Below are 13,985 nucleotides of genomic sequence, written 5' to 3' on the forward strand. Positions count from 1 at the left end.
AATACAGCACAAATAAGCCATACTTCCCATTCCCATGCAAAAGATAAAGTTGCACATACCAGCAAATGGGAGAAATCCAGCTCCTTGTGTGTGACTGAGAACTCAATCTCAAATGGTGCAATCTGTAAACATGTAATCAATGAGTTACCAGATGAATTAATGTAATCAATGAATTTAATTATGACTATTAGATAGTTGTATGCCCACCTGTTCCCTTAAAATGAGAAGGTGCTTAATTAGGAAAAGCTGTCCATCCATTGGGGTTGCTCTTTTTGCAATGACCTTGCTTGCACTCTGTTCACAGGACCAACAGTTGGTTTCTAAGACTAACATAAGATGTTGCATATACAGAAACTGCAAATAGCATGTTTTTAAGATCATGGACAATGATAAAAGGAGAAGGGACCTGAAGGGATGCTGAGCAAACTTCTACGGCTTCCTGTGAAAGTGATATGTCAAGTCAAATGAACAGGGCATCAAGTAGTAAAAGAAGAATTAACCAGAGAAATCAACATAAGCTTTGAGAGGTACAATACAAGGGCTAATCCAGTAAAAACCGAAGATTCCAAGCAGTGATATAGCTTTGACAGGCACGAAACTGTTTTCTCCAGTGGTCTGTACCATGTTGCATACATGTCTGAGTTGTCACTAACCTACAAATAGAAACATAAGCAATAGAATTTGTTATCCTTTCTCAACTAGATCTTCCCATGCTGATTCAGTTAGAACTTAGAAGCGCCATTTGCTTTCTTAAAATCAGAAATAGCCATCATGCGAAAAAGCAATCTTGGCACATACAGACAAGGAGGGGGGCATTTAAGTCCAAAATCTACCCATAAACTTGCATGCACATCTATGAGACAAAATATAGATACAAGAATGTGCAAGCATGACTATACAGCAAAATAGTACAGTACTTTAGTGAATGTATAGAACCAAAAGGAGTTGCACAGGAAATAACCAATTTGTATTGCGATAAGAAGAAAACTAACATTAGCACTTGAAATTGTAGATCTCTCAAGTTTTCCAGGATAATCCAGATCTTCGTCAGAAGGGCGAAAATTTGCAATCTGGAAAAAAAAGTTAGACGATAAATATTAAGTAAAAGGTTTCAATAGATAAAACAGCAGCTGTTTCATCTTCAAATGAACTTGCACTTGTTTAAACAATGGAATGAGGTATTTGACAGAAAACAAAAAACATTAGGTGCAAACATGACATAAGGTTCATAACAAAGTAATGCAAGAGTGTTATCCTATGAACTCAGATCTGCTGATCAAGTTTCTTCCACTTTAATCATGGAAGATCACCTTTCAATCCTATGGCTCAGCCTTGGCAGTCAGCATCATCATATCCAGTTCAGCTTTTAAGGGCTGTCATGCTTGTGCAGAAGCAAGATGGGTAAGCTACAGAGGAGTTATGGGGATCTAATTATGGGCTTAAGCTTCTCAATATGTTACTTCAAGAGGCTTCGAGTTGAGTCCAACTTTCAAGTTTTTAAACAGCCGTCAATGTGCTAACAATTGCTCATTTTCAGGAGAATAACACAATCAAATACACTTCTTTTACAATTCATAACAAGCAACCGACCTCCGATTTCCTCACGATTACCTGTGCAATGCATGCAGAGGCTTCCATGTGCGAAATCATGTTCATACAGATGACCAAAATGGATACCAAGCAGTTCAAAGGATTATTGTGCGCAAAGAGGACATTTTCATTATAATTTTTTCAGTTGGGCATCACAGCTGATTGACTGAAGGAACCATACTCACAGTACACACGAAAACAAAAGAGGCTGAAGAAACATAACGTCAGCCACACACAAGAGATTTGAAATAGTACCCCCTCACGAATATGAGTCCGAGCACAAAATGCCAGACGCTCAAGAACATCTGCAAGTATCCTCTGCAATATTGGACGGAGTCCAGCTGCTGATTTACCACGTCTACTCAGTTGTTCTCCCAACACTTCGACCTTCAGAATGTCAACGAGTTCACAGAGAGAATCAATGTTGCCTTCATATATCAGTCTAGGCCTCAGAGTATCATATAAGTGTGTGCACCTAAATGAAAAGGCAATTCAGTTAATCAACTTAAATGAAACAGTTGTCTTCATAACAGATATGCATCAACTATCACAGAGTTTGAGTTTATAAAAGTTGAATATCTACTCTCAGGACACAAGTGACAGTTCTTTATGCACTGAAACCTCATCCAAGAAGGCAGAAGAGATTATTAGCTGATCTTCATCTTCAGGTTAAATGCTTGTAGCAGGTAATGTATACTATATCTTCCGTTCTTCATTGGCTACTTTACTTTGTTCTCTCAGGTTATACACATTAGGAGTTTAGGACTCTGCTCGATTTCCTGATCCTCTGGATCCTTGTACTATCGCATTATTAATTTTGATACAACTAACACGAGCCTACATACCACAGTGGTATCATAGAACTTTGACAAATTGTTAGTATTACTCATGGCTCAACAAAGAAATTCATTTTTCCAAGTTTCAAGATATTCGGATGAGTTGTGATATTATGGAAGTTTGCTCCAGTTCATACTTTTTGTATATCTAGAAGAGATTCGTATACAAGTTCATTGAAATGTTCAATATAGAAACTGAAAGTTACGACTCTACTACCAGTACAACAACAAAGCCTTTAGTCCCAAACAAGTTGGGGTAGGCTAGAAGTGAAACCCATAAGATCTCGCGGCCAACTCATGGTTCTGGCACATGGATAGCAAGCTTCCACGCACCCCTGTCCATGGCTAGTTCATTGGTGATACTCCAGTCCTTCGGATCTCTCTTTACGGACTCCTCCCATGTCAAGTTCAGTCTACCCCGAATTTCGAACTTCCTGCTCCAGCATGTACTCCCAAGATGTAACTCTATCAATCTTTCAATAAAGTGCCAGAAGGCTTTCCTTTCAAAAAAAAAAAGTTCAGTCTACCCCGACCTCTCTTGACATATCAGCACGCTTTAGCCGTCCGCTATGCACTGGAGCTTCTGGAGGCCTGCGCTGGATATGCCCAAACCATCTCAGAAGATGTTGGCCAAGCTTCACTTCAATCGGTGCTACCCCAACTCTATCTCGTATATCATCATTCCAGATCGGTCCTTCCTTGTGTGGCCACACATCCATCTCAACATGCGCATCTCCGCCACACCTAACTGTAGAACATGTCACCTTTTAGTCGGCCAACACTCAGCGCCATACAACATTGCGGGTCGAATCGCCGTCCTATAGAACTTCCCTTTTAGCTTTTGTGGCACTCTCTTATCACAGAGAATGCCAGAAGCTTGGAGCCACTTCATCCATCCAGCTTTGATTCGATGGTTCACATCTTCATCGATACCCCCATCCTTCCACAACATTGAACCCAAATGTCAAAAGGTGTCCTTCTAAGGCACCACCTGCCCATCAAGGCTAACCTCCTCCTCTTCCTCTCGTGCGTAGTAGTACTGAAACCGCACCTCATGTACTTGGTTTTGGTTCTACTAAGTCTAAAACCTTTCGGTTCCAAGGTTTGTCTCCATAGCTCTAACTTCCTATTGACCCCCGTCCGACTATTATTGACTAGCACCACATCATCCGCAAAGAGCATACACCATGGGATTCTCCTTGTATATCCCTTAACCTGGCTCGAGCGGAGCGGCGTGAAGAAAGAGAGGCCCCCACGCCGTCCCCGCGGGCGACTCGAGTAGCAGCGCCACCAACCCGCCCCTTCTCCCCCTTCGCTCCTCTCTCCCCTCCCACCGCCGGCCCGAACAGCCAAGGCAAAGCCCCTCGTGGTGGCCGGCGGCGGGGGCCCTTCTTCCTCCCCAACCACGTCGAGGCAGCGCGGGATGCAGCCATGGCCGGGCCGACGGCACAGCGGTGCAACAGCGGCTGCGTAGGTGCTCCTGCCGGGTGGCGGAATCGATGAAGGCGGAGCACGCTTGGCATTGCAGGCTGCAGCGGTGGCTAGCCCAAATCCACCCGATCTGGTGGTGCGGGTCGCGGGCAACATGTTCTGCGAGCGGCCGCCCCTGCCTCGGCGACGGGCTGGTGGGGGTGGCGACGCAGTGGCAGTGAGTGGCTGGGCGTGCTAGTCGTGTCCGCGTTGGGATCTTCCTGGTCCGGCGCATGGATGTCAACGGGTGGCGCGAGGAGGCATCTCCGGTGAGCTCCCTTGGCTACTGCTAAGGGTCGATTTGGTGTCCCTCGTCGATGGGCTCACGATTGTTGGTGGTCTCACGAGGATGTGTGCCGGCTGCCATGGTGGGGCGACAGGGGGGTTGTTCGGTAGTAGGAGGGATGGGTGGCCTTGATGCGGTCACGTCACCTATTGCCGGCACAGGAGTGTGCTGGTCCGGATGCGTCCACTCCTCCTCCCCCTTTCCTCGACTGCGGGCGGGTTGGCGCAGGTCTGCCGATGTTCGGGGTGGAGTGTCTGCGGTGGCTCCGTCGGTCGGGGGCTGCCGGTTGGGCCAAAGCTAGGGCCTTTGTGTGGTCTCGGGGTTGTCTGGTTGCAGGGTAACGGCTCTGGCAGCAAGAGGCACGGTGTTCATGGGCGGAGCGCGCATCTCGGGTGCGTGCGGGCAGCCATGGCTACACAGGTGGCATTGCTGTTGGTGGTCGATGTTCGGCGTGGTGGTTTGGTGGAGGTGGATGAGCGCCGGGGTGCATTACCTGCGCACTTCTTTGGCCGGCCAACGGTGGCGACGTCCGCGGATGTCGTTCCCTTCCTCAAGGCTCCGTCGCGGCTGCTCACGTCTCCCCCAGTTTACTCCGGGTGAAAACTCGATCTTCTGGATCGGACGCTGGCAGCACTCCAGTGTCGTGCCCATCTTGGAGGCACTGTCTTGGAGTCTTTGCTACGTTGAGGGTCAGCCTCACTTCTTCATGGTGGCTAGCTCATAGTGAAGGTCGCCGACGTCTTCAAGCGGTCTTATTGTTTATCTTTACTGTGCTTGGTAGCGTTAGGGTGATGTAGTGTCGTGCGGCACCCTTATATCTTGCCTTCGGTGTGTGTTGTGTGTCCGGTGTGTCGGTGCCGTGTGTTGGGTGGTTGGTTGTATGCATGGTTGTTGCTTTATATATAAAGCGGGGCGAAAGCCTTTTTCGGTATATCCCTTGACGTCATCCATCACCAAAGCACAAAGATAAGGGCTTAAAGCTGACCCCTGGTGTCGTCCTATTTTAATCGGGAAGTCATCAGTATCGCCATCATTTGTTCGAATACTTGTCACAACATTATCGTACATGTCTTTGATGAGGGCAATGTACTTTGTTGGGACTTTCTGTTTCTCCAAGGCCCACCACATGACATTCCGCGGTATCTTATCATAGGTCTTCTTCAAGTCAATGAACACCATATGCAGGTCCTTCTTTTGCTCCCTGTATCTCTCCATAAGTAGTTGTACCAAGAAAATGGCTTCCATGGTCGACCACCCAGGCATGAAACCAAACTGATTTTTGGTCACGCTTGTCATTCTTCTTAAGCGGTGCTCAATGACTCTCCCATAGCTTCATTGTATGGCTCATCAGCTTAATTCTACGGTGATTAGTACAACTCTGAACATCTCCCTTGTTCTTGAAGATTGATACTAATATACTCCGTCCCCATTCTTCTGGCATCTTGTTTGCCCAAAAAATGAGGTTGAAAAGCTTGGTTAGCCATACTATTGCTATGTCCCCGAGGCCTCTCCACACCTCAATGGGGATACAATCAGGGCTCATCGCCTTGCCTCCTTTCATCCTTTTTAAAGCCTCCTTCACTTCAGACTCCTGGATTCGCCGCACAAAACGCCTGCTGGTATCATCAAAGGAGTCGTTCAGTTCAATGGTAAAGCTCTCATTCTCCCCATTGAACAACTTGTAGAAGTACTCCCGCCATCTATGCTTAATCTCCTCGTTCTTCACCAGGAGCTAGTCTGCTCCGTCCTTGATGCATTTAACTTGGTCAACCTCCCTCGTCTTCCTCTCTCGAATCTTGGTCATCTTATAGATGTCCCTTTCGCCTTCCTTCATGTCTAACCGCTGGTAGAGGTCCTCATACGCCCGACCCCTTGCTTCACTCACAGTTCGCTTTGCAGCCGTCTTTGCCATCTTGTACTTCTCTATGTTGTCTGCACTCCTATCCATGTATAGGCGTCTGAAAAAATCAATCTTCTTCTTTAGCCTTCTGGACATCATCATTCCACCACCTGGTATCTTTAGCTTTGCTTCTACTTCCCCTCAACACTCCAAACTCCTCTGAGGGCACCTTACGAATGCAAGTCGCCATCTTCATCCACGTATTGTCTGCATCCCTCCTTCCTCACAAGGCCTTGAACGTCTGAGCTCCCTTCCCCTTGAGCTTCCACCACTTCGTTCTAGCGACTTTGGCATGCTTGTCTCGCTGGACATGAATCCGAAAGTGGAAGCCACTCTCTCCAGGTATCATCTTACAATCTAGGCACGCGCGCCTGTCTTCTCTTCTCGAGAGGATGAAATCAATCTGACTAGAGTGTTGACCACTACTAAAAGTCACTAGCTATGATACTCTCTTTTTAAAGAGGGTGTTAGCTACGATCATGTCATAGGCTAGAGCAAAGCTTAGGACATCTTCTCCTTATTGATTCCTGATGCCATGGCAAAAGCCCCCGTGCACCCCTTCAAAACCTGTGTTAGACGTACCCACATGGCCATTGAGGTCTCCTCCTATGAAGAGCTTCTCGCCAATCGGTACACTCCTAACCAAGTCCTCCATGCCTTCCCAGAACTCTCTCTTGGTGTTCTTGTTGTGGCCTACTTGCGGGGCATACGCGCTGATAACATTGAGAACTAAGTCCCTAACTACCAGCTTGACCAGGATAATCTGTTTCCCACGTCTCACGTCTACCACTCCATACTTGAGGCCCTTGTTGATCAAAATGCCTACTCCATTGTTGTTCGCAACCGTTCCGGTGTACCACAGCTTGAAGTCGGTATCCTCCACCTCCTTCGCCTTCTGCCCCCTCCATTTGGTTTCTTGGACGCAAAGGATATCAACACCTCTCCTCATCGTTGTATCAACTAGCTCCTGGAGCTTACTTGTCAGGGACCCTACGTTCTAGCTACCTAAGTGAATCCTCCTAGGCTCGGCTAGCTTCCTTACACTTCGCACTCGTCGAGTCAAATGCGAAGACCCTTGCTCATTTTCCACTACACATGGGCGGCAATGTAGCGCGCCTCTAAGGATGCGACGACCCGATACTTGCTCACTTGCCACAGTATCCAGATCAAAATATGGCGTGCCACCGAGGGGGTGACGGCCCGGCCATTGCCTATTTGACACCACACCCGGGTTCCGATGTGGCACGTCGCTGAGAGGGTTACGCTCCAACGAAAATCTTTTGGATTTCATCTCCATGAGAGTGGCCGAGTTTTGACGTTGGCTCGCCAAGCCTATCACAACCCTGCCATTTATATCTCCAAAAATGATAAGTACCTGACGTCAGGTTCGAGCACATGGCAAATCGAATTTTTCGATGGCAATTCTAGTGACGCGAGGATGGCAAGTTAGTTGACACACACGGCAATTTTCTGTCAAAATAAAGAACGAAGTTGCCATGTGTTATGGGGTGGCCCAACCCAAGAAGACGGCCCAAGGCCTCTCGACGCAGTCGCCAGCTGGACAGGGCCTGGCGTGCCCAGCAAGGAGTCCAGCAAGGAGAAACCATCGACACGAATGGGGATAAGTAGGTGGAAAGAACAGAGGAGAGAGGGGAGGAGAACAGAACACTTTTCCCCTTTGACTGTCTTCTTCATTCCTTCTTTTGTATTTCAATCTGGTATCTGTAATCAAGGAAGAAACATAGCGTGGGCATAACAATTTGGTATCAGAGGTCGTCGATCCTCCTCGGTTCCGGCTCGATCCGTCAGTCCGATCGCGGTTGGTGGTGGGTTCGCTCCGCCACCGTAATCCCCATCCTTCGGCAGGAACGCCCGATTCGGGCGTCGATCTGGCGCCCAAGAGAAGACCGCCTACCGCTGTCCAGGCACAGATCTCGGCCGCAATGAAGGGAATCGAGCAGCACAACGCGGAGACGCACACCAAGCTGGACGAGATCGCGGAGCAACTCAAGGGCATCACTGCGTGGATGCAGTCAATGGAGGCGACGACGCAGACTCTCACTACATCGGCGTCGCTTCTTCAGCTGCATGCCGAGGATGCGTCCACGCGTCTCAACGCGCTGGAATCGCCTCCACAGCGGCCTCCAATTCCTCCGGGCCTGGCCTCTTCTTCGACCGCGCCTCCGACGGTCGAAGTGCGCTCGATCGGCGTGGATCGGCCCTATGGGCACGGCGGTCAACACCAGCAACGGGGGCCAGTGTTGGGGGATCCTCAATTCCCTACTCTGCCTCCGGCTCATGGTACGTTTCCGCCCAACCGTCCTCTGCATGATCTGGAGTCTGTCCATGGCGAGCGTCGTGCGGTCCGGTCCTCCTTCGGTAGCACACCGAAGATGGATTTCCCCAAATTTGATGGGGAAGACTACCAAGTCTGGATCGACAACTGCGAGCTGTATTTTGACATATATGGAGTGTCCGAACACATGAAAGTCAAGTTCGCGGCGCTGAATGTAGTAGGCAATGCAGCCCTCTGGCTAAAAATGGCACAAAAACGCAAACAGTTTCAGCACTGGGACGATTTGCGTGCCGCAGTTGCAGAGAAGTGGGGCAAGGATAAACACAACTTTTACATGCGTCAGTTGTTGCTGCTGAGTCAGATAGGATCAGTTCAGGAATACACAACAAAATTCGATACTCTTCAGCACCAAATTCTCTTAGCTGACCCCAATACTCATGAGGTCCTTTTTGTTGAACGATACATTGCTGGGCTGCGTTCCGGTATTCGTTCTGCCGTTGTTTTACACCGTCCTGAGGATGTGGATACTGCTAGCTGCTTGGCTTTGTTGCAGGAAGTGGAGTTGGAGCATGACAAGTCGGTGGCAAATGTCAAATCAGGCCATCGATCATATCACAAGGCATCCTCCTCCATAGAGAAGCACAAGTCACCAGCAGTTCCCGAGGACTCGCGCAAGTGGTCTGAAAAGCTGGAAGCACTACGTGCCTACCGCAAGTCGAAGAATCTCTGCTTCACTTGTGGTGATCCGTGGGCACGTGGCCACAAATGTCCTGATAAGGTGCCCATTCATGTCATGGAAGAATTACTGGAGGTGTTGCAGTTAGATGATCCTCCCGATCCTCAACATCTATCAGATTCCAGCTCGGATGAAGAGGTAATGCTTTTGGCCGGTGACAGTGGCTCGACTCCGCCAGTCAAGCGACGCACCATGTGTCTCCATGGTCGAATTGGCAGCCGAGAAGTGCTGATTTTGGTGGACTCTGGCGCTAATTGCTCATTTGTGGATACAACGATAGTGGACGAGTTACAGCTTCCCGTGCAACAAATAAAACCAGCTTCATATGTAATTGCAGGAGGAGGGACACTAGTGAGCTCCCAAACGGTGAGCCAGCTCACCTGGTGCTGGTGGACTCAAGGCCATACCTTCTGCCAAGACATGAAAGTGCTTCCCCTCGGCTGTTATGATATCATCATTGGCGCAGATTGGCTCGAGCAACACAGCCCTATGTGGGTTCATTGGCACAAGAAGTGGATGAAGTTCACTCACGAAGGGCGCCGCATCTCCTTGCGAGGCATTCAAGACAGAAATCAGCCTCTTAAACCCGTATCGGTAAGGAAATTGAAAGGACTGCTGCGCCGAGGGGCAATCCAGCATGCAGTTCAGATCAAGCGTCTGCACCAAGAGAAGGAATTATGCTCGGTGGCTGATACTGTGCCAACTCCTAACCAACTTCCTCCGGAGGTGGTCACGGTTCTGCACGAATATAAGGATGTGTTCGTGGAGCCATCCACCCTGCCACCCCGCCGTCTGGCTGATCATAAAATTCCCCTTATCCCGGGTGCTCAACCAGTCAGTGTACGCCCTTATCGCTACACCCCGCAACAAAAAGATGAAATAGAGAGACAAGTTTGCGCAAAGGCATAATCCGTCCAAGCTCCAGTCCTTTTGCATCACCCGTTCTGCTTGTTCGCAAGAAGGATGGGCCATGGCGGTTTTCTGTGGACTACCGGCAGCTAAACAGCATAACCATCAAAAATAAGCATCCAATGCCTATAGTAGAAGAACTGCTTGACGAGCTGGCCGGGGCAGCTTGGTTCACCAAATTGGATTTGCTGGCGGGTTATCATCAGGTCCGGGTGGCGGAAGGGGATGAATACAAAACAGCGTTTCGGACACATCATGGGCTATACGAGTTCCTAGTAGTTCCCTTTGGCTTGTCAGAAGCTCCCGCAACATTTCAAGGTGTAATGAATACGGCTCTAGCACCGACATTTCGGGAAGGAGTTATCGTGTTCATGGACGATATCTTGGTGTTCAGCAAGACCCTTCAAGAACACATTGCAAACCTGAGGTCCGTTCTACAGCTCCTGCGCGATAGCCACCTGGTGCTTAAGCAGTCCAAGTGTGAATTTGCCAAGCCTCAAATTGAATATCTTGGTCATGTAATCAGTGCAGCAGGGGTGGCCACCGATCAAACAAAGATAGCAGTTGTCAAGCAGTGGCCTGTGCCAACCACAGTACGCGCATTGCGGGGATTCTTGGGCCTTACCGGCTATTATCGAAGATTTATTCAGCACTACGGGGTAATCAGCAGGCCTCTGACCGATTTACTCAAAAAGGGAGTTACCTTTCAATGGACTCCGGTCACTGACAAGGCATTCCAACTACTTAAAACAGCCATGATTCAAGCACCAGTTTTGGCCGTCCCTGATTTCAATCAAACCTTTGTCTTGGAAACAGATGCCTGCAAGGATGGGGTGGGTGCAGTCCTAATGCAACAAGGGCATCCCATAGCTTACCTCAGCAAAGCTCTCTCTCACAAGAACAAGGCTCTCAGCACTTATGAGAAGGAATGTCTCGCAATCTTGATGGCAGTAGACAAGTGGAGACCCTACTTACAACATCAACACTTTGTCATTTGTACGGATCAACAGGCCCTCTTGCACCTGACAGAGCAACGTCTGAGTACAGGGATTCAGCACAAAGCGTTCGTCAAGCTCATGGGTCTCAACTATACCATCCAGTATAAAAAAGGAATTACCAATGCTGCAGCTGATGCACTCTCGCGCCGCGAGCATGATGCTCCTCTGCTTGCCATCTCAACGGCCATCCCTTCTTGGTTGGAGACACTAGTGGACAGTTATGCTGAGGACCCGGCAGCTCAACAGTTGCTGCAAGAATTGTCGTTGACCACACCCAATGATCGAGGGTACTCGCTGGATAATGGGGTGATCCGTTACAAGAATCGCATTTGGGTGGGTCACAATATTCTGGCTCAACAACACATATTGCAGTCTTTGCATGCTAGCGCACTGGGAGGGCACTCCGGGATACTGGCCACATACCAGCGAGTGAAGAAGCTATTTGCTTGGCCAAAACTGAAACAGTCAGTCACTGAATTTGTGCAAAGCTGTGACACATGTCAGCGCGCTAAGACTGAACACTATCGCAAGCCAGGCCTTCTTCAGCCGCATGAGATACCTCCTCACCCTTGGCACACGATCAGTTGGGATTTCGTTGAATGCCTGCCATCTTCCCAAGGCTATCAAGTCATACTCGTGGTAATTGACAAGTTTACAAAGTTTGCGCATTTCCTACCCCTCAAACACCCATATACAGCACTGCAAGTTGCTCAAATGTTCTTTGATCAAGTCTATCGCCTCCACGGTATGCCTGCTCGCATCATCTCAGATCGTGATCCAGTGTTTACTAGCTTGTTCTGGCAAGAACTATTCAGACTGTCAGACACAATTCTAAATATGAGCTCTGCCCGACACCCGGAAACTGATGGCCAGACCGAGCGATTGAACCAATGCTTGGAGGCTTTCCTACGCTGCTCCACGCATGACGCCCCAACCAAGTGGGCGAAATGGCTCTCGCTAGCTAAGCATTGGTATAATACCACATATCACACTGCGGCGGGCATCACCCCATTTGAAGCCTTGTACGGGTATCAAACTCGTCCGTTTGGCATCACTGCGCCGGCCACCAGTGGCGATCTGCAGGAACTGATGAATGAGCCTGCCGTCATGACTGAGCTTCTCCGTCAGCACTTGCAACGGGCTCAACAACGCATGAAGAAACAAGCTGACAAAAGCCGAAGTGAGCGCTCCTTCAAGGTGGGCAAGCAGGTTTTTCTCAAAATCCAACCTTACCTGCAAAATTCCCTCACTGCTCGTCGCAATCAGAAACTTTCCTTGAAGTTCTACGGGCCCTATACAGTACTAAGCAGGATTGGGGAGGTTGCATACAAACTTGATCTACCATCTAGCTCCAGGATTCACAATGTGGTCCATGTCTCGCAATTGAAGAAGCAAGTGCCTCCCAAAGTAACGGTCGAACCAGATATCAGTTTAGCGACCCCGAAGCCACTATGTCTTCTTCAACCAGCGGCGGTAGTGCAAACAAGACTCATTCAGCGTGGAGGGAAGATCATACCTCGTATCAAGGTACGTTGGGCAGACCGTTCTACAGATCATGACTCGTGGGAGGAAGCCTTTCTGTTGCATCAGCGATTTCCTACTCTGCTGGCTTGGGGTCAAGCCGCGCCGCAAGGGGTGGGGAATGTTATGTGGTGGCCCAACCCAGGAAGACGGCCCAAGGCCTCTCGACGCAGTCGCCAGCTGGACAGGGCCTGGCGTGCCCAGCAAGGAGTCCAGCGAGGAGAAACCATCGACACGAATGGGGATAAGTAGGTGGAAAGAACAGAGGAGAGAGGGGAGGAGAACAGAACACTTTTCCCCTTTGACTGTCTTCTTCATTCCTTCTTTTGTATTTCAATCTGGTATCTGTAATCAAGGAAGAAACATAGCGTGGGCATAACACCATGCTTACCAACTAAAGTTGCCATCCTCACGTCACTAAACTTGCCATCGGGAACATTCGATTTGCCATGTGCCCGTACCTGACGGCCGAACGTTATCAAATTCCTATATCTCTAACGTGGCAGAACAAGCAAAAACCAAATTAACTACTAGCAGACAACTACATACTCCTACTAGCCAAGTATTGGTCTATACAGACCACTAATACTGAGTTAATTAAGCACAACACACAAGGGTTATAGCTAACATATATTGCATGTAAACCTGAACATAAACAAGACTTGCTACATCTATACTGCTAAGTAACAAAACAATACTTCCTGGCAACATACAACATGCGGTAAAACTTGTAACAAGGTGTTAGGACACATTATTGGTTATTGCCCTCTTGGTTTGTCAAACTAACTTTACGTGATACCAAGTCAAGTTTTTTTTTCCTTTTTTTGCGAGGATTACCAAATCAAGTTGCTGAACTGCACAAATAAATCACTTGTAACTTGTAGGATTGCCAGCATGAACGTAAATGGCTTTAACAGAACTAAGGGGGGTTAAATAATCTTACAATGGATCCATTAAAGGAGCCATAGTTGAAACATCTGGTGCGGATGCTGGGAAGAAGTGAGCAAAAAGCTGGTGCTCAAACTGGCATGCCTGAGAAGAAATGGGCGAACAAGTATTAACATTTTTTTCTAACAGTAAAGAAGATATAACAAAAACAATTCATACCACAAGAATGCTACAAGCTTCGATAAAATATAAGTGTGATACTGAAAATGCATATTGCAGAAAACATAGAACTACTTACGTTTTAACACGCTGGATAATTTCCTGTGCGTTTCAGCGGCGGCATAAATATTCTAGTAGGTTAGCCCGTGACCGCTCGTCTATCCTTTGTACATTGTGCGCAAAAAAAATAGTTTGTTTTTCTACACAATCACCGTGATTTAGCTGCCATTTTATTGTTAATGCGATTGCGTACCCAAAAAGCTGGATTTTATTTGTTAACATTGGATTACCAAAGAGAACATGATTTCATTTGGTTGTCAATAAGATGTGGAACAG

The 13,985-nt window shown here is 48.2% G+C and overlaps 1 protein-coding gene across 3 annotated transcripts in view; it reads right to left on the minus strand.

Moving 5' to 3' along the window:
- LOC119336220 (conserved oligomeric Golgi complex subunit 3-like) overlaps positions 1-13,985 on the minus strand; it is a 36,457-nt gene that overhangs the window by 17,260 nt on the left and 5,212 nt on the right. For all 3 annotated transcript variants that reach the window (XM_037608228.1, XM_037608227.1, XM_037608229.1), the window contains exons 14-20: positions 13,486-13,574; positions 1,846-2,065; positions 993-1,070; positions 537-653; positions 407-439; positions 208-294; positions 60-122 (exon numbers count right to left, since the gene is read on the minus strand). In XM_037608228.1, the coding sequence (XP_037464125.1) occupies positions 60-122; positions 208-294; positions 407-439; positions 537-653; positions 993-1,070; positions 1,846-2,065; positions 13,486-13,574 (687 nt within the window). The remainder of the gene's footprint in view (positions 1-59; positions 123-207; positions 295-406; positions 440-536; positions 654-992; positions 1,071-1,845; positions 2,066-13,485; positions 13,575-13,985) is intronic.

The sequence above is a fragment of the Triticum dicoccoides genome, chromosome 7B (genome assembly GCF_002162155.2).
Source record: "Triticum dicoccoides isolate Atlit2015 ecotype Zavitan chromosome 7B, WEW_v2.0, whole genome shotgun sequence".
In the NCBI taxonomy this organism is placed as follows: Eukaryota; Viridiplantae; Streptophyta; class Magnoliopsida; order Poales; family Poaceae; genus Triticum; species Triticum dicoccoides.